Here is a 20,966-nt window from a genome sequence, read left to right as displayed (position 1 = left end):
TATTTTTTTTTCTCGATCAATCTATAAACGTCTAACCAGGATGCAAAATAGTGCATTTACTCAGCATCACTGTTAATATATTGTAAAGCATTTATAAGGTCATTATTAATTTACACCTGATTCAATTTTTTTTTGAAAAGTGTTCGAATGCACAATATTGCAATTAATGCTCTTACTGCTTGTCAAATAGTGTGCCTGTATTTAGCTTTGTCTGTCAGTCTGTCTGATCTAAATTGCATTTATTGACTCCAATGCCATTATTAAAGTTATGAACTAACATGTATGCGGTTTACATCAGCGCAATAGTGATATATATAGCACAGTAATAGCATCAGTGCCATTATCTACCTTCTTTGCAAAGCGGTCCGCATTTGAGTACACATGCTTCAAATATTTTAAATAATACTTGTCTGACTGGGGAGGAATGATAGCCCGTCAGTTGTACACATAGGCAGAAAGTGAAAGAGTCAGTCCCCCCCCCTCCCCGCCCCCCTCAGCATCAAGTTCATGTGTGTGCAGAGCGTGCAGTGTATTTCCATGCTGTCACAAAGCCCTCTGTGAGAGCGGCTTATTTACCCTGCAGTAAAAGCCGAGAGGGAGTATAGACTGCAGTAAAAGTGGAGAGGTGCTCAGTGGAATTAGATTTAGGGCCTCCTCCCTTGTGTGTGTGTGTTGGGGTGTCAAGGCGAGCTACAAACACACACACACGCACATCTTAGAATTGTCTTTAATAAGAGAGGTGGTTCCAGTCAAGGGTTACATAGCGGCTGGTGCAAGTGACAAGATATCCATCCATAGAATAAATATGCAGCGATGCAATTAAGGATTAGTACATTTCACGATGCTATTGCTCTTCTTCACAGTACACGATGCATTTCCTCACAGTCGGAACCGCAAATGTGCTTTCTTGCTTGAAGGTTCTCAAAGGTAGAGGAGACGTTAAGCAGCGTCGAGGGAGAAGCATTCACATTACAGAGAGTGATGGCTCTTGACCAAAGCCCCACCCGTAACCCCCCACACCTTCCCCTTAGAGAGTATTGCTTTGCTTCGTTACATTCCACATCGTGTTCAAGTCAACTCCTTTGAGAGTGTGCATGCACTACAGGATCTGGTGTGTGTGCGTGAGAGTGTGTGTGCTTGAATGTGTAGCCTCTTTCACGCAGAGATCCTGTAAAATTGCCTTAAGAGTACTACCGGGTTTGACCCCCTTGGCTTTTACACCGAACCCAGTAAAGGCGGAATAATACAGCAACTGTGTGTGCTTTCACATAACAATATCCATTTCTTGTCAATGTCATATATACATACCGTAAGTAGGACTGAAAAAAAAGTGGGATTATTCCAGGTTGTGTAAAAGGGTAGCCAATATACTGGAAGGAGTCATGCTTTGCAGTTAAATGTAATGAAATGGAACAAAAAAATCTCATCATGACAAACCAGAACGTTATTGTGTCATGATTTTGAAAATGTTTGAATAATAATAACAAAAAGGGGAATCTTTAATTTTTTTAAATTAAAACATTTAAATGTAATGGAAAAAGTGCTGTGATATTTTGTAATGTTCAATTTTCAAACAATTTTAAATGTAATTTTATAAAATTAAAAGTGTGATATCGTTCCGGGTGGTGAAAAAGGGGACACTCTGACATGACCTCCTAAGGCAGAAAATTGCTGGGTCAACTTTGTACCCCCCATTCTTCGTCAATGCCGTTTATACAGAACAGCAACATGGAAAAAGGCGGCGCAACAGTATTTACAGGCGTGTGTGTGTGTGCATGTGCAGTATGCGTGTTATAGCAGCTACAAGCATCAAAAAATCGAGGTACAAACCAACAGCTATTTAGTTGCACTGTACATTGTGTAAACCTCTCATTCATTCACTTATGCATTATGGCTGACTTTGTATTAAAATAGCCAATGATAGAGGCTATTATCACAAATTCAACCAAAAAGCCCAAATGTCACATTTGTAACAATGGGCATTTAAGCCTTTAGCAAAAAGAGAGAATTGAAAATGTATAAATGTATTCAAATGCGTTATGTTGCTATCTGCCAGGGGTTGTAAGTACAGTTTTGTGGATTTCATATAAAATAGGGCAAGTGTAGCATCTTTGCAATGTGACTTGCATGAATTTACGGGAATATGCTATGAGCGAGCAAACATCCACATTAAACAACAAAAACAGCGAACATTCAGTCAAAGGTCTCGCGAGTGCTCTCCAACAGTGTCGCTGCTGGGGTCGATTCCAAGGCACTTAATTCTTTTCATTGCTTTTGTTGATTTACACAATTCATAGTTTTGCCCTTTTGCTCTCTCCAGGGTACGAATGCACTTAATGAAATCAAAACTCACATTCATCGAGTTAATCAGATAATAAATAAACTTTGGTAAAATAATCTGACGTAACCTTAATGGCGTTCCTAATACTCTTTACGATGGCAATTTGGAAATGAGATGCCACAGAGAAACTCACATTGAACGCAATCAGAGAGGCATAAGGCGAATCACTAAGCCTGAAATACGTAAGAATTCCCTTCAGAGATTGAAACAAAATACAACCATTCAAACTATTTTGTGGTCCTGGGGACTTTCTGGTTGCCACTTGGTGCCATGGAGCTGTAAAATGCCCTGTAAAACCTCCAACCAAACTTTGTAGCAGAAGAGGTACTGTTCCTGAAACCAAGACCGAGGAAAAAGGTCTCGCTTTAGAAAGCAGGCTTGATTTAAATCCTCAACGTTCGATTGGCACTGACCTTGGTCTGAATCATGCCGTGCCGCTGAAGTCTCATCTCCTTTACGATGTTGCTCACGTTAATCTGAGGGCAAGGAGACAGATGGCTCAATCATGCCTATTGTTCATTAGTAAGCAATTCAAAACACCACAGACAGGTTAAATCTTATTAAGCGTATTTAAACACAAATCACACATGCACATTTGATAGAATAATAGAGTGTTTGTTACTCACAGGCAAATCCCTCTCGACGAGGCTGAGGATAATATCGGTGCAGATGAGGACACCCGAGCGTCCGATGCCGGCGCTGCAGTGGACCGTGATGGGCCCCTGGTGGTGCACCGAACGTAGGTAGCAGATGAAGCGAAGCAGTTGCTCCGAGTAGTGCGGAACGCCGTGATCGGGCCAGTGCGTGAATTTTAGGTGATGGACAGTGTGGGTCTCGGATGTCTGGAATTATTTCAATCCAAATTAGGGTGTAAAGAGAATGTTGGATTGTTGAAGTCTTGAACGTGTCTCACCTCTGCTTCCACCATGTGGATGACCTTAATATGGAAATATTCCAAGAACTGTTGGTTCACCAGGTGGACGTGATACTTGCCCATGTCCAGGGGCTCATTGGGCTTCTCGGGCCAATACTTGTGACATTTTACCCGTCCTCGTTCCACTTCTTGGGTCATCATGGCAATCACGTCCGATTTGCTTTCCCAGATCATTTGCCAGAAGGCAGCCACCGTAGAGGGTAGCGGTCCTTGGCAGGAAATGTAGGAAAGCTCCTCACCTCCCGCTTGCATGCGGATGTGGCTGGCGTTGATGTAGTCGCACTTCTCCCCGAGGGTGACGCGAGTTTTGTCATCTGTGGTTGGAAAAGAGGAAACACAAGAGTGAGTGTGCAGTTTGTCCATTGACTTGTTTGCAGTGATTCCAATGATGCAACAGATCCTTGAAATTTCCTGGGTTCTGTCGTCTCGTTTTGTATTCAATAATTCAATAAAAATCAGCCTTGAGGTAACAAAGTAGTTTGTAGTAGACTTGGCTGCGCTTGACTTGGCTGCGCTTGCTTAGATATGAGGAATGGATTGGATTGCTAAATAACCTGCTGTATCCACAAAAAAAGCAAAGGAGAGGGCATATGGTGCGGGTCAGCCATATTCCACTGAGGCCCACTATCTTTGTCAGCATGCTCATTCATCTCTAACCCTCGTCAGCCACCCCCCCCTAAACAAATCTCTGGAGGCTATAAAGTAAATGTGCTGTGTGTTTGTTTTAATATGGATAAACAAGTGTGATTTGCTTTCTCTTTTTTTCCCTGACAAATTATCTATCTATGTAATTAGCTCATGTTTATTTTTCTGTGCCCTAGACATTGATTGTGTAAAAACACAGACACATGCATCAAGGGCCACCCTTTGACATATGCTTTGACTATTTTTTTTTGTTTTTGTTTTTGTTCTGGTTGTCTGCAGTGGATCATGGCAGAAACAGTTGGGAGAAGTTGATATACAGTACAGCAATCACACCATCACAGGAATTGTTAAATATCTGTGCTATGGCGAAAAAAGCTTTTTTTATTCCATATGCTTCAAAAATATTGAAATTAATATTGAATATCAACTTGCATGCTTTTATCAATTACATTATATGAACATCACAATGTTTTTGTAGCTTATTAGTTGCTGTCTTGTCTCACATTGATTTTCTAACTGGGAAGCCCGTAATTGGAACGACAGCACGTAATGTCTGCTGTCCCTCTGCCCTTGAAGCTACTCCATTTATAAAAGACATTGACCTACATCTCTTATAGTAATTACAAAAATGTTTTGCTTATGTTCTTGGACGACATCTAAGAGAAGTGTCCCAGAATTCTAATTAGACCATGGTGGGTGAAAACTAATTCATGTTGAATGGTGAGTGACTCACAGGGCAAGATGTCTCTGTAGCGGTTCTTGTCTCTGTGCTCAGGGGCTTTTCCCACCACACAGTCATCAGAAGGCTTTAGGTGCTCCAGAGCCTGAAGTCACATTCATGTGTAACAATGTTAACACGTATGAACAGAAATGTCCCGTTGAGCAGAATTTGCTGGACAGTGTTCCGTGAAACCCACCATGAATTCTTTGACCAGTTCCTGCTGGTCTAATTGATGCTGTAGAATCTGGATGATGGCTTTGACCCTGGAGCCAGAATACGGGCTGCTTCCAGATAGGTTAATGAGGGCTAAACTGGACAGTTCCTCCTCTGATACTATGGGCGGGCCTGGACAGAGGATAAAATAGACAGTACTTCATAATAAATTCATAATAATAACAACAATAAATAAAGGAATAGACAGTTGGACACCTATCTGTGGTGAGCTGTTTTGGTGAGCATCTGCATCAAACACATTGTCATCTTCCTCTTCGCTGCTCCAGCCATCGGACTCTGGTTTCCGGATGCCTTTGCACGACCGGTCCAACAGTTTGCTCACAGTGTGTTTCCTGGGGGAGGCAGGGGGGGGAGACCACACCATTTTTATTCTTCGGTAGGTAGGACCAGTTGAGATCATGCAAGGCTGAGCTTCCTTTCCCTGCGATTTTTCCACCTAAAATACAGTATACAACACCATGCTAAAATATCTATTGTTTATCATCTATTATTTTTTTGTAGTGGGGTAGAACTACATTGCATTGTACTGGAGGCATATAAAGGAATAATTTGTGATTTTAATTTAGTTTTTACATATTTGGATTGTTTGTTATGCCCCATCAATTCAAGCATCTGCTGGCTTATTCATTGCTCTCTGTTGCCGCTTTGTGGTGATCACGGGAACTCCAGCAAAAAAACAAAAAACAAAGAGGGCCCCGTTTACAAATGAGGTTTGCACAAAAAACAAGTTAAGACTTGATAGCTTTTGCAAACAGATGAGGAAGCCGATTTAGGAACCCAGCGCACTCAGGATTGCATCTGACAAATATCTACAAGGAACAAGGCAAGAGTAGTTTTGGAAGTTACTACCTGTCCGAAGCTCCATGCAACATTTCAGTGACATTCAGTGATGGGCAGCAAGCTTGATGAGAAGGCGTGCTGTCACAGCTCTCCTAATACACCGACCAAAGGGGCAAAGTATGCAACCATTAAAATTAGGGACAAAATATCCTACTGTAAAGATATCATTATCATGTTTGATTTAGCAAATCTCCTGAGACTTCAGCTCACTTCCACTGTGTGTTCACCTCAATAATTGGCGTTTCATCCATTACCACAGTCAGCTGTCGTGGAGGAGGAGGTGGCGTCGTGACTAAAACACCACACTCGTTAAAGACACACTCTGAAATTGGCTCTGAAACAGTATGGAAAGAAAACCAACGATACATTTTATAGTGCTTGTAGTGCATTTTATAGAGCCTACCAGGGGGGCGCTCCACTGGCTTATTTGTCATGGCGTCAGGTGAGGAAGAGGCATCTGAGGTGGTAACTGGAGCTGGCTGCTCAGCTAGGACAGCCTCGGCCCCCGTGGCCATGTTGGGTGGTGTCGGTGATTCGGAATAGGTTAGGATGTCCCTGCAGATGGTGAGCTGCACGGTGCCCTCCGCTTTACGCAGAATATCCACCACCTTACTGTGGCTCAGCCCCGACACAATGACACCGTTCACCTGGTTAAACACAGTCGGGATTGATCTTCGGTCGGGAGAGAAAACTTTTCCAATGGCAAAACAGAATTGTTACCTCCAGAAGAATATCTCCAACTCTTAACCTGCCATCTTGCTCAGCTACTCCACCGGAACAGATTTCTTTCACCCTGAGCATGCTGCCATTAGTCCCACCAACCAGAGCAAAACCAAGACCGCCTCCTTCTGGTTTGCTAAACTCTACCTGCATAATGCAACTCTGCAAGGACAGATGAACTGTTATTAGTGAACATCTGAAATTGTCATCTTAAATACTTATCGGTGGTCTTCTGTAAATTGTTCTCTTTTCCTCTGCACAGTTTCGAGTAGGCTCACCGTATTTCCACAGATCACTACTATTATTTCCAATACATGGCCAGTCTGGGTTTAAATGGTTCAAGTCACTAACGTTTGGAAATAAATGGCTGGAAATGACACACATCTAACACGCATGCTAATGCAGTATTCTAACTTAATCCTAACCCCCAACATTTTGTTTAATAGTTCTTGTTTTGTTTCTGTTACATTCCAAATGCAATTTTTGTCGACTAGGAAGCAGATAAACAACCTCGCCTCTGCAGGTGGCATTAACGTTCTCACATTACGTAATGTGCAACAAACACAAAATGATGTAGTGTAGAGAAAGAACACTTACATCCTGCTGTTCAGCCACAGACAGACATCTGAAGTTGCTAAGAGTCCTACTGACAACTTCAACTGCAGAGAAGAAAAAAAAAGAACAATAGATTAGGTATGAATCAGCAGGAAAAGTAGACAAAAGTACAAATATTGATCCTGGTCCGTTTGATTAATTAACATCCAAAGTTCAGCACCATAATTATTCATTGATTTAAAGTTAAACCAATGAAATTGCAGCGTCGACGTCACAAAGAACCAAAACAAGATATACCCCTCAGGTAGTCTGTATTTGAAAGCGTTGAAAGCTATGCGCCTCTTCTATGACAGGTGAACAAGACAAGGTCTTTTTAAAATGACGCTGTCCACTGTGCCCCTATCTGCTGCCAAACTGTCACCAAGCAACCGAACCACCTGGACTAAAGACCACCAGAGACTATGAGATGAATAATTAGCAAGCTTCTGGCCTCCACTGGTGTATTGGACTGCACGACTGTTGGTATCACACACTCACAATATGGGTTTGCTAACCAAGCACATACAAAGCAACAAGCTGGTGGAAGGATATGCTGGGCTGACAAAGATAAGGGGAGTATCTCACCATCTTCCGGAGGTGATTCTTTATCAGGAGAGATAGGCTCTTCAAAACGAGCAAAGAACTTCCTGTCCTTTTTCCAATCAAACAGACCTGTAAAAGAAGTAAACACAAAAAAAAGTTCAGACGGATGATGATTTCATTCCCCTTCAAAGTATTTTGGTAATGATTGAACTTAAATGATCATTTAGTTAAACACAAACATGCGGGTTTCCCAGCATCTGTGTTTCTAACAAACAAACTCTTCCTGTTTGTCCTTAGGTTTACTGAAGCAGATGAAATCATCTCATAAATCTTTCACAGACTTCTCACCATTCCATTTGGCCTTGGGCGTCACTGGCTGGTCATCTCTGGAACATAGGAAAGACACAAACAGAGTGAGTCACTCAGGTTTGTGTATCTGGTCTATTTTCCATTTGGACTCCGATTAGCCACGGACCTCAGGATTTTGAGCTTGACTTTACGTGGGGCGATCTCGCATGCTTTGACAGCATCATCCAAGGTCATTCCCAGAGTGCACCTGCCGCAGATGTAGAGGATCTTGTCGTTGGGTTGCACGGTGCCTTCCTCGCTGGCAGGAGAGCCTGGCACCACCTCAAGACAATAAATGCCCTGCCATTTGCTTCCAATTCCACCAGTCAGTTTAATGCCTTGAGGAAGCAGACACAATTGCCAGGTTGAGATTTTCCGCAGTGCTGCCCTCTCAATACAAGAAAGAATGAAAAACCGACGGTGGTCCTACCGAGCTGTCCTGAAGCTGTCTTGTAGAGGACAATATCAGGGAGGCTATCACAAGTAGGGGCTACTACCAGGTTGGTAACAGCCCTGCCCAGGGTCATACTGAGTCTCCTGGGAGAGGACCTGAGAATTGTCATGGCAACTTCATCTGCCACGTTGGTAACATCGTGTCCATTTACCTGAAGACGATTAAAACAGATGAATAGAATCGGCAGAGCGACTAAAGCCTTCAAAGAAGTCGGCGTTTACCGTGATAAGTCGGTCTCCAGCTCTGAGGCGACCATCTGCCTTTGCTGGGTTGTCCAGTATTTCTTGGATGTAGTAGCAGTTGTCCAGTTTGCTTCGGGTGATGGTGAAGCCAAAGCTTCCACTCCTGGACTTGGTCAAAAGGACCGTCAACTCAAATTCTTTTACAAATCCCTGCAAATCAGCAAACAAATAATCAATGACACAACAATTTGTGCTTTGTGAGGAGTCTGTCAGAGCACAGAATTTTGGAGATGACCTTTCGCCTACTCTCTTCTTCATCCTCTTCATCGTCCTCCTCATCTTTGAATTCTCTCTGCTCCGGTTCTTCTCTCGGCTGTGCATGACTCTGGACGGGTTGAGGTACTATTGTAGGTGGAAAGATGGGAGCGGGTGCGTTGACACAAAGAGGCGTTGATGAGATTATCTGGGTCGTGATGGGGCTTGGCGGCGGAGGTGAAGGATTTTGAGGGAGCCCCGCAGTCGCCGGCTTGATGTTTGTCGGGAGGGCTTTGCATTGCAGTGGAAGCTGCTGTCCCTGCTGCAGCGAGTGCTGCTTGGATTTGGACGGCTGTGTCGTGAGGGGTTGAGACGGGTGTGCCAGGGCACAAGTGGTCAGGGTGTCGGATGAGAAGTTAAGAGGCGACATGGTAGTATTTGGGTTCTGTGAGCTGAAACTAGGCAACGTAACAGATGGATTGTTAGAAGTCTGAGAGAGATGAGTTGGAGTGACAGAAGTCGGAGGGAAACTTGGAGTGTTCATGGTCTGTGATGGACCACACAGAGTGTTGGAAGTCTGAGAAAAACTCGATGAAGTGGTCTGGGTTTGCGAGCTGAGGCTTGTGAGGTTTGATGATGGCGTTTGAGTGGCCTGATTGGACTGAAAACTTGGTTGAGGCTCCAGAGTGGAACTGATAGTCAAATACTCCTCATCCGCCATTATGGTCAGTCCGTTTCCCACAAGGCAGTAGGTCACACTTCCATCCGCCTCCTCTCGAACACCACTGCAAAGAAAAGACAATCATTTTTCTTTTCTACCTCAAGAAGGAATATTTTAATCACAGTTTGTTTTGCTTAATCCAGATTAAATCAACAGCTAACAAAGACAAATATAATTATAGTTTTATTAATGGGGGTCATTGAGAAGTTCCAGAAACAATTACGATATAAAACAATGCTACCTGGCATACACGGAGTTTGAAGTGGTCTTCGGGAAGACGTCAAATATCATGGTTGAATTTGCAGCAACGGCCTCCTCCCCATCCTCGTTTGCGGCTTTTGTTTCGACTTCCTGTTGTTCTTCTGCTTTCTCGACAGTCACCTGCAACTCTTGATGAGCTGGTCGAAAGCAGACTGGAGATGCGACGGGTGATGTGGGAGAAGCGGGTGAGGCCGGCGAGATTGGGGTGGGAGGCGATGTGGGAGAAGATGGTACGGGAGGTGACCCCGCCCGCGGTGAAGATGGAGGCTTCTGTTCGCCTTGCACCTCCCTCTCTTGTCCTTCAAATAATCTTGGAACTGCTGGAGGCTCTGGACTTTTCTCCGCTGTGTCGGCAAACTCCTCCTCGAGGGCGGGAGCTGGAGCAGGTATGTTGACATCAAATTGAAACTTAAGAAGCTGACTGTAGTCGTCCCCGAGACGGATGTCCAGAGAACGGGATCGGTGGTCCCTGGTGGGTGCAGGACTCTAACACAGAAACACATTAAAATAGTACTTAATGTAATTTGGCTGATGAGATGTTCGTTAAGTTAAATTTTTACTCACCAGTGTTTTGTCATCAGCATCATACAGCACTCCTGAGCCGGGTCGACAGATCAGGAGATGAACCTCAGAAGAGGCTCCTCGTAGCAGGAACAAAACCCTCTAAGGTAGCAAAGATAAACAATTCGGGTTAGTTCTCATGCCCTGAGATGTACTCCCGTGTTTGTGTGACAGTAATTCCTTGTCAGAACACACCAAAACACTGTGACACAAGCAGCTTGCTATTTTAGGTCGCATTAGATTAAAAGATTAGTGAACCAATGCTGCACTGCCTGGTACTGCCGCTCATTGGCCTTTTTTAATTTATTTTTTTTAAAACACGCATGGCGGCTCATCGGATGATATAAATGAAGCCTATTAAAATAATTTCCTCCGCTGAGCACAACAGCACGAGAGGTATTGTTTTCACGTTCCAATAGTGTTAGTGTCACTTTTTTTTACTCACTGAGGATACCGATACCAAGCACCGATACCATTAGCACTTTGATAGATAAAATACCTGGTAGGAAAGGTCCTTGACGGGCTCTTTGTTGACAGACAGAATGATGTCCCCTTCTTGTAGGAGACCACTCTCATGGGCCGGCTGACCCGGGAAGAGACGCTTGATACGGACCACGCTGCCACGGTCTTGCCCCGAGTTGAGTTGGGAAATGTTAAAACTGAAGCCTAGACCTGACAAATTTTTCTTCAGGATCACTTCATGCGTGTTTTCTAGGAAAAGAATTTGGGAAAATTCATTTTGAATTCTGGTGCAAAACATTCTGGTTATTTTATGATATATTGAAAAGTGCTGTGCAAAGGTTTTGGGCCACCCCTATGCAGTGGTCAATATCTAGAAGCAGTGAACTGTGATTTTAACCAGACTTGTCTCAGGGGAATAAGAGGCAACGTCAGCCCTGGATGACTCTGACAGCCACCACAATGTAACTGTCAGATGACTCCCAGTCACCTCAGGCCTGTCTGTGCGTGTGTCTCTAATACTTTTCGTGTTTTTTTTGCTTTGGTGAGCACACACACACTTACCATCAGTCACAAAGCTGTAGTCCTTGGCTCGTCCACTCAAGGTTGTTCCCAAGGAGACCTCGTTCCTGGGGGGCTGAGATTGTGATGCGTTGTGGATGGAGGGTGAGAGGGGCGAGTCGGGTCTGGGCTCCAAGATGACTTTTGGTTCCCGCTCCAGGAGCAGGTTCACCCCCTATCACAACATGTTATTAGTTTACACTTTGTGTTTCTTTTTCTTGTCTATGATGTGTGTCTGGATGCACGTTTCAGTGTGTGTGCGCATGACAACCTCCTCAGTCCGCTTCAGGCACTCGACAGCATGTCGGTGTGTCACGGCCCTCAGGTTGTAGCCGTCAACCTCCAGCAGTCTGTCACCTGTCAAATGCAAACACAGCAATCTCATCATCGTCATCATTAGCGCCGTCAATACATCAATGTGTGTGTTGGTGCATTTCTGCGTATGTGTGTTTGATGGACATGTCATCAAATCTGAGGTGATCTTGGTAAGTGGAGCATAAACAAGTAGAAACGTACTGTCTCTGTCCACACACTGTGCATGGCTGACAACAAATAAAATAAGGCAGAAAAAAACGAACCAATGAAAATAAATTACCAATTTGAATGCGTCCATCCTGCTCAGCAGCACCTCCAACTACCAGGCTCTTGATGTAGATGCCGCCATACCTCACACTTGTGTTGATTCCTCCCTTTTTTTAAGACACAATTAATCAATGCCACGCAAACAAAGTGCTTAGAGCACACAAAGCTTGAATTAAAATAAGCAAAATGTTTTGCTTTTTTTCTACTCACAGCAACACTAATCCCAAGACTCCCGCCGCTCTTCTTAAGCTCCACTATAAACCTTTCTCCAGTTTTTAGACTTACGATAGAGGGAGACCTAGAACACATGTCCTGACACAAGAAAAAAAAACTATAAGCAACTTTATATGGAGATGGTCTTTATTGTACTAACCTGTGGGTCATGTATTCGCACCACAGGTATGTGAAACTTCCTGTTTTGCTTGGGCGTGGCCATGCTGGACAGAGTGATGGCCTCCTCTAATTCATCCATGGCGTGTCGATATTCGGTGCCACTTAAGGTAGTCTGAGAGCCAAATGCCAAGCCCAGTGTGCTCTGGCAAAGGGAGTTCTTGCTGTCTTTCAGAGACTCTGGTCATAGAAAAAAAAAAACATTGAGACAGGTTCTGTGATATTTAACGTCTGGGTTTAATAGCTGCATGTTACGTTTGGGCTGGGACACAATCAGCTCCACTTCTTCAGGACTACTCTGTAAGATGGCGGCTGCATCGCTGAATGTCACGCCTTCCAGACTTGTCTTATTTAGGGAAATTAGACGCCCACCTAGGGAAAAAAAAAATCTCAATTCATTTGAATCCCAAGTAAGTCGGATGTACTTTTAAGTCCTACCTGGTTTAATCCGTCCATCTTTGTCCGCAGGTCCATCTGGTACAATGGAAGCAATGAAAATACCAAGGTCGAGTTTACCTGTATTGTCCTCGCCGACAATCACAAAACCTGCAATGAGACCACAGCAAAGTCAGAGACAAAAGTCCTCAGTTAAAGAATCAGGTAAGTGTCGCTCTCTTCTCATGCATTTTAAACGACTGCTCATGTCTAAGCGCTTTGTGGAAAAACTCACCAAAGCCAAGTTTGGGATCCTTCTTGAGGCTTACGCAGATGATTTCTCTTTCTGGTGGAGACCTAGTGGGTGTGTCAACTGTGAATATTGAACAGAAATGACAAATTGGACACTGTAGGATTCTCATAACTGCCAACTGTAGTTGTCAGGGTAACCATAATCCATACTTAACACCAATCTAAATCATCAGGTTCAACAAAATGCTCAAGAAGGTGCAAATTGATAAAGGTTGATTAAATATGAGTAATGGTTTAAAAATTTTAACCCGACTCAGCAACTCCTCTACTCCAACTTGGCCTTTAAGATATGATATTTAAATGTTCACCTCGTATAGAAGAAGAAGTATCCGAGTCTTTCTGCAGTGAGACACTGGACATCATTCTTGGCATTGACTCTGGCGTACTTTAAAAACACATGGAGAGAAAATAAGCTTTCATTTTGCAAGTGACAGAGACTGATATTATATAGGATGTCATTACTTCCAGTAGGGACGCTCTTTCAAATCCCTGAGTTCTCCCGTTTCCGGAGGTTCCTTGTTCAGCTCCCTGCTCATCTCCCGCCTCATCTCTCTCCGGTGGCGGAGTCGAGCCTCCAGCTTGGCGCTCAGGTCCTCGCAAGATTTGGACAGCGGATCCGGTTGACCCGGGGCTAAACCCACGTGGTTCAGCATGCCCTCAGAGCATGAGATCCGCTTCAGGTTCAGGTTACGATCCGCATAGACTGACATGTTTTCATCTGAAGGGGGGGAAATAGAATAGTTGGTCTCACTTTAAGAGCAATTGTTAGTCTGCATGTTCTTTCAATTTATACCTGGCATTATACTGTGGTTGAGTTGTCGTGATGTCATCTCGCTGTGAAACTTGTGCTGTGCGGAGCAGAGGTTGAGGAGGTATTGTGCTATTTTTGAGCTCTCCGTTATGAAACTGTGCTTTTTACCGCTTGGTCCGCCACATTCGATGATCAGTTTGCGGCGCTGGAGAATGGAAACAGTTCATCACACTGTTTGAATGAGTCGGACATGTATTTATTTTAAGTTTTTTAAATTGAAGAATGGTAAGAAAGAGAGAAAAAAGATTCACAGTAATGCTATGGTGCTTGCCTGTATTATGTCTTTTCATCTTTTCTGTAAAATACTTATGTTTACGAGATACAAATGCAAATATATATTCAGGAAAATTAAATGTTTTGGGTAAAAATTTTAAAAATAACAGAATTTGCTGAACAAAAAAATATTTTTTAAATTGATATATTATACCAAAATGACTCTATTGTGAAATTTCTCTCTCAATTCAAATTCAACTAATAAGAGAAAAATGTTACATGTTAATTCCTAAACATAAGTGAACATTAGGATTATTCTGCAAGCAAATCCAAATCAAGGTTGAGTAATATGACAAACAAATTGTTCATCACATCGCTCCGATATCATCCACCTGTATTTGCATGACGTTGTGATTCTAATGATTCTCATGTATTGATCGGTATTGACGTCCCAAATGAATCTCGCGATAACACATTTCGACAATTATTACAATTCTCTGTACCCCAGTGGAAATCGAGTCTGTTTCCCTCCACAGAAAGCGTCTGGTCACGCTCCGGACCTGATTCTTCATCTCGTACACAATGATTCCTTTGGCACAGACTCCCAAAACCAATTCACTAATCAAAGGCCTTTTTTCTCTGCCCACGCGGTGGAACATAACCCCGTATTCTGGTAGTTGCTGGGCAATCTGAACAGAAGCAAAGTCAAGGTTAGTTCAATAAAAGCAGCGATAGTGCCAGAACATTTTGTAAATTTAAACACACTTTGAGATACTCCGTTTCAGCCTCTTCAGGTCCCATCGGAGCATGCCTGGCATGTAGTCTTGGCAGCTCATCCTTCACGTTGGGCAAAGCCAGCTTCTCAAGCATTCTCTTTGACACATAGTGCTCTGGCTGGTAGTAACTCTTTCCATACAACTAAGAGAAATAATGCACTCATTTGACAACTGAAACCAAAAGCAGAAATGTTTTTCTTGCGTCCAATACCTCTGGCATGTAATCTCCGAATTCAGCCTGCAGGGCAAGGGCAGCCAGAAACAAGCCAGTCTCCTCGTTGCAGTACATGCGATCCTCTAAGATGTCCTTCCGAATCTGCAAATAATACTGGTGGCGAGTCAATCTGTGCCTGGAGGTGAAAGAAAGCAGGTGAAAGTTTGCATGCAAGAAGCAGACTCTTTGTGACATGGCACTGCAACTCGTACTTACAAAACAAAGGCGATATCATCCACGAAAAATTTGACTCGAAGGAACACCAAAAAGGAAAGTATTTGCCCTTTTTTCCAACTATCCGGTGCAACTTTGGAGATTTTGGTTTCATGGTCCAGAAAAAAATATTCATCATCTGAAAAAATGGAAAGATGCTTTAAATATGATGGAAACAAATCTCTTTCTTCGTACACAATTTTTAAAAGTGTCAGGAAATTCACTTCCAAAACATATTACCAGTTACTGTCACGCAAAAGTATTTAAGATTAAAATATCACTTCCTCTAAATTGTTCAGTTTTACCAAAAAAGTGCCATTTCACTTTAACACATTGATGACATTTAACAATGATTAATAAAATAACTTACTCTTTGTTTTTATCATCACAGATGGAAAAAAAATGCTGCTACTTTAAATCGACTAAATGCATGATGACTTGTACCGTCAAGAAAGGCAAGACCGAAGTAGAAGTGCTCCACTAGGTTAGCGTGAGCAACCACCATGTCAAACACATCTCTCGCACGGGACTTGGTATCGCAACGGACCACCACGTACTGTCCGCTCGGCAGCACCACCGTCACTTCTCTCTGAGACGAACACAAGCGGCCCTTTCTGGACTGCACAGGAAGCACACAACATTCACACGAATGCCTTTTATAGACACTGACGCGTTTGATTGACGCCGTCAGGGAAATATATGTTTACGACGGGAATATTTTACCACAATAGATCCCGGAAGCTCAAGAACAATATGCTGTTCGTCAGCCATTCGGATAAATTCTGGACCTAAAGCCTGTTAAGAAAAAGAGTTGATAATAATACACACATCACAGTGCCCTTCAAAAATATCTACATCCAGTTCCCCATATGCATAACCCCCATTAGCTTTACCTATGATCCCAACATGACAGAAAATTAATAAAAATAGCTTTCCCAGATGTTCATGTATGTCCTCATTAAAGCCTCCTTGCATGCATGTACAGTATGTCAGCCTATGAACGGGTTTTATCAGCTTATGTCTTCTTACCTTAGCTTTCCTCTGGCTCAGGCTGATGGAGGACTCGCTGAAGGTGATGGAAGGACTGTGAGACCTGCCCGGTGTCTTAGGAGAAACGTCGTGGTGGGGGCTCCGGCCGAGCCAACTGCAGGTGCTGTCCCTGTGACGAGCCCCTCGCGGGAGCCTGCGTTGCGAGGGGGAAGAGGTGGGTGTGGAAAAGTTGAAAAGATTCAAGGTCAATACAGACACGCATGCAAGATAGAGAAGTTGTAATTCAGTTCTTGCCTTTCTAAAGATGACTGGTACAAAGGTGTGGGTGAGCTTCTTGGTCGATGTTTCCAAGATCTCTGAGGTAAACACCCTGGAAGGACAGCTTCAAGCGGAAGACCAAATTAAAATAGAATTTAGCGACAGGAGTTAACAAAATGGTTGTCAACACAATTGTTTATCACTTTCTCTTTTTACATCTGTGTGACAATGTCAAAATGTGCGGATAGTCTTTTTATGATGACCACAGTTTGACCCAGGAACAGATTAATTAATTCATTCATTATTTTCTATTGGGAAAAAAAGATTTTCAAATGATGTGACATGTAGATGAATTTACCCGATTTTGAGTCTGAGTCAGTCGAGTATCTTCTGCTTTCTGGACAACCTTCACTGAAGTCTGCAAATGGCCCTCGCCTTCCTGTCAAACAGATTAGATTTAATAATGATGATGATGATGAAAAGACTGCATTTATTTGAACGAAGGTGAGCTAAAGCTCACGGTTGGTATCCGATTACTGTCTCGAGAAAGAATCTAATCCCAGATTCGCTTTAGGTTAAGATTTTAATCCTGTCGACCTGAACAGTCATTTTATAAAGACTAAATTTGATAGAAGAAGCAATTTATTTGAGGTCAGGTTTCGGCAAAACTTATGGAAGAGTTTAATTAATTTTACAACTCATTTCATAACTTAAAACACATTATCACAAGTCAATCCAAATGCCATTGACACGTTCTAAACTCCCGAATTAAAAACGGTTTTTAAATGAGAAAATTAAAAAAGTTTTTAAATGAGAAAATGATCACCGTTAAAATTATACTATATATATAAAAAAAAAAACATACAGTAGTTACATAATTAAATGGGGGACATTTTTTTTCACACTTTCTGCTTTAATTCTAGTCTCAATTCTTGGTCACCAGGGGGCAGAATAAGACAAACATACTGGATGTAACATGGATTTTACTTATTTGCTATTGATTAATTTGTTATTTGCAATTTACTGCATGCTGATCCTAGATCAAATTCAAGCACTAACTCACCATGAAGCCTTTCTCTGATCATCTGGCTCCGCCCACTCAGAGGCAAGCTGCTGTCAGAGCTATGGTCCATCTGAGAGAATAAGGACTGGTGAGATAACAGTCTACAAACCAAAAGGGCCCACAGGTGCAGACTCACGGGTTCACTGAAGACCTCCTCCACCAGCTGCCTGATGACGTCGGAAGATGGTGGCAAGTTTGAGGCTTTCTGACGACACTCACAGGATTCCAGGATGGAGCTAATAGTTTGCCTGCGATGGGACACGTCCTCACACATGCTGAGGAGGAGGCTGTTGAGATGGTCGCTCAACTGGACTGGCTGAGAGGAGATGTTAAAAATCAAGTATGTTATACAGTGTACAGTGATGCATTCAGAAAGAGTCACATTGCTTCACCTTTTCCACATTTTATGTTACAGCCTACCTCCAAACCGTATAATACTCAACCTCCCTGAAGTTCTAGAAACAGAATTTGAAGACTGAGATGGGTTCTTCAAATCTTGAGTCAGACTCGAATCGACAGTTTTATGACTTGCAACTTGCTGGAACAACTTTTTTTTTTTCCCTGGGTATTCAACAAAGTCGACTAAACTTTTAATGGAAAATTAATTAAATGCATTTTGCAATATGTCTGAAATATACAATGTGGGAGAAGTGTAGTGCTGTGAATGCTGTCTGGATGATGAAAGCTCACCTGATTTTGAGGTAGGTGAAAATCAACTGACCAGTAGAGAGTCATACCCAGAGAATACACTAGCATCTGTGCAACATAAATCAACAAAAGGAAAACATATTCAGTTTTCTTTAACACACAGATATCGCATGTTATTTACTTCACGTGATCATTACGTTATTATTTAAAGTCATAACAGTATTTTGATCCTTCCCATCATATGATGACATGTGCACTGACCCTCTCTATGGCAGGTTTGGTTGAGCTGGCACGGCCCTGCAGCATCTCTGGAGCAGTGAAGGTCGACGCCTCCTCTGATAGGCCACAGTTCTTAAATGCTAAGCTACCGGTAGCTGACAGCAGCAAGGAGGTGGGGCTTATGATATTGCACATATTGTTTTGACCTGGTGAAACAAAAGTACCAGCATAATGCCTATTGCTTCACACAGAGGAGAGATAGTGCAGGTGCATAGTGTTGCATGTGCAGCTATGAATAATAAATATTCATTTGGATGGTGATTTACCTTTATCGGAAGCATCCACTAAACACGCTGCAGTGGCCAGCAGCAAGGCCCACACCTCCTCCTCCAGCAGAGGCCCCCCTCGGGCCTCCAGTACTTCCGCTAATGTGACGAATGTGCTGCTCATCCTGCCCACATTCCAAGCGTGTCACCTGAGCACACACAAACACAGCCCCGAGCCACAATAATGGATGGCCCACAACCACATTTGTGCGGTATCTAATCTGTAATGGCTGTTGGATGGAGAAGGTCACAATTCAGTACATTCTTGGCTCACCCTGTCATTCTGACACTTCTCTTAGCATCCATTCTTTTTCTATATGGCCAGCCAATCACAGGCCACATACGTACGTATATATTTATTTTATACATTTAGACTGGATTCAAACCCCCAACCTCATAAGTGTCATGCAAAAACATTAGCTAACCACTAATCCACATGTTGATCGATGGGGTCCTTCTGGGACCCTTAAAACTTTTACCCAGTTGAATTTTCTGTTCTGTTCAAGATAACCTCAACGTGACTCACCAAATTGTGCACATACCCAAATCATCATTTATTTGCCACAATAGTAGTCAGAAGACAAAACAAAGCATCTCCATGCTACTCACTATTATTTTAAAAAAAAGCTAAAAAAATATTCATAGTACAGAGACTGATACCATTTTTTCATCATTTTGTTTTAGATCATTTACTATGACCCTAAAAGGACTTTGAAAAAGTGGCCCCTATCAGGAAATAGGTTTCCCACTCTGTCTTAATCTATTAGTTCCCTGCCCACTGCTGTCGTTGTTTGTCCCAAATCCTAATAGGCTTTGCTGTGACCTCCGACTCGCAGTGAGGGAGGTGTTGCTTTGTGACATGATCCCGTGGTCGCTTGCCATCTCATGCTCGTAAGGCAGCATCTTATTGTACACTAGGAAATCAAACATTCACATTGCAATGCGAAAGGTGTTTGGTTAGATTTCTTTGATTGAATATGGGGTTAATTAACAAAATTGTTTTGTCAGAGAGAGAATCTTTCTGAATGATGGCACCTTTAATATGTTTAGGACCAAACTTAACTTTGGTTCCTCCTTAAAAGTACATCAACTAATTAATATTATGTGACTGTGCATATACTCATGATACATAAGTGCATTCATTATGAATGCGCTACAAGCCAAGAAACGGTGTGTCTCATTGATTGCAATGTTTTTCTCTGACCCAATTAAAACTAACCAGGAAGCCATTTTGAACCCCAACCCACAGTTTGATGACTCCTGCCCTAACTGGTCCAATGGCAGTGTTGTAATATAATCCTCATTCATATCTCAATATCCTGATTAAGTTGGCCCTTATTAAATGCTTACTCATGTCAGAGGGATTGTCAGTAAACAACAGCACCAGAACACTTATAAGAAACTTATTGTTGTTAGTCAAAATAATTTAAAAAGTGCACTGAAGATGAAGTTGTGACTTTTCAGAACTCAAGTTTAAGACTCTTTCCCCCATGACATTCTGTTTATTTGCTCGTGCACTCACCAGGGACTTTATTCTAACACTTAAGATGTCTCCACTGTGGCATATTGATTTGGGCCAACAACTGTTCCATGTTATTGACATCCCTAATCTACTTTACAAGCGCATAACAGCAGCCTCACAAAGGAGAGATGATGCTGTTTAGGAAACGGGGACTATATTGGATGCACCTCTAACTTCCTCTTACTAGTAACAATGTATGACAGATACCCCAACATAAATGGCTTGATGGCAGAGTCATGCTTCAAGGGGATCTCGCAGGGAAGTGAGGTGTCAAAAGATGCATGCAACCGCAGGCTTACCTGGTCACATATGTAACCCAGCAGTGTTGTTTTGCGTGCTTGTCTTTACTGCTACAACCATCGAGCATCCAAAATAATCCACCCGATCATCGTCTCGCTGTTTGGACGTCTCCCAGTGATGCGCTGCTCGTCCTCGGCGCAGACCTCCAGGCTGGCGGCGTCAAAGCGGTCATGGAGCCCCTGATCAAATGCGCTTTTACCACCGCCTCCTAGAAGTCACAACTTTTTTTTTAACCTGTAATTTGCTCTATTATTAGTACCTCGACGCTAAACGCATAATTGGATCAACCCGTGCGGCTTGACGGCATCAAGTCAGCAGCACCAATGACGGGAAGGGAGAGATCAGCCACGCCGATGTAACTAATCCGTCTGACGGCCCCA

General features: G+C 42.8%; 1 protein-coding gene and 1 long non-coding RNA gene across 2 annotated transcripts; one reads left to right on the top strand and one right to left on the bottom strand.

Moving 5' to 3' along the window:
- Window positions 1–1,616: 1,616 nt before the first annotated feature.
- On the bottom strand, window positions 1,617–20,672 carry ptpn20 (protein tyrosine phosphatase non-receptor type 20). The gene is made up of 47 exons (XM_037271852.1): window positions 20,586–20,672; window positions 18,765–18,913; window positions 18,481–18,644; window positions 18,262–18,327; window positions 17,708–17,887; window positions 17,572–17,641; window positions 16,867–16,947; window positions 16,545–16,632; window positions 16,290–16,443; window positions 15,984–16,055; window positions 15,705–15,879; window positions 15,264–15,399; window positions 15,045–15,183; window positions 14,823–14,975; window positions 14,561–14,746; window positions 13,827–13,989; window positions 13,496–13,751; window positions 13,342–13,418; window positions 13,017–13,094; window positions 12,785–12,892; window positions 12,602–12,718; window positions 12,330–12,526; window positions 12,167–12,268; window positions 11,970–12,063; window positions 11,646–11,731; window positions 11,378–11,549; window positions 10,854–11,065; window positions 10,358–10,456; window positions 9,774–10,279; window positions 8,852–9,596; window positions 8,596–8,766; window positions 8,351–8,525; window positions 8,048–8,258; window positions 7,921–7,958; window positions 7,615–7,701; window positions 7,033–7,094; window positions 6,436–6,597; window positions 6,119–6,362; window positions 5,943–6,049; window positions 5,725–5,807; window positions 5,071–5,207; window positions 4,838–4,986; window positions 4,654–4,744; window positions 3,255–3,589; window positions 2,968–3,183; window positions 2,755–2,817; window positions 1,617–2,674 (listed from the first exon to the last, which is right to left on the bottom strand). Exons 2-47 carry the CDS (start codon window positions 18,886–18,888, stop codon window positions 2,564–2,566), a joined length of 7,242 nt encoding a protein of 2,413 aa, XP_037127747.1. The 5' UTR covers window positions 18,889–18,913; window positions 20,586–20,672; the 3' UTR covers window positions 1,617–2,563.
- Window positions 12,821–18,631, top strand: LOC119134788. The gene is made up of 5 exons (XR_005100392.1): window positions 12,821–12,946; window positions 16,311–16,464; window positions 17,549–17,911; window positions 17,987–18,272; window positions 18,495–18,631. It is a non-coding gene; the product is annotated as an uncharacterized LOC119134788 (long non-coding RNA).
- Window positions 20,673–20,966: the final 294 nt, after the last annotated feature.

This window comes from Syngnathus acus, chromosome 15 (genome assembly GCF_901709675.1).
Source record: "Syngnathus acus chromosome 15, fSynAcu1.2, whole genome shotgun sequence".
Taxonomy (NCBI): domain Eukaryota; kingdom Metazoa; phylum Chordata; class Actinopteri; order Syngnathiformes; family Syngnathidae; genus Syngnathus; species Syngnathus acus.
This window is presented reverse-complemented; position numbering and strand designations above follow the sequence as displayed.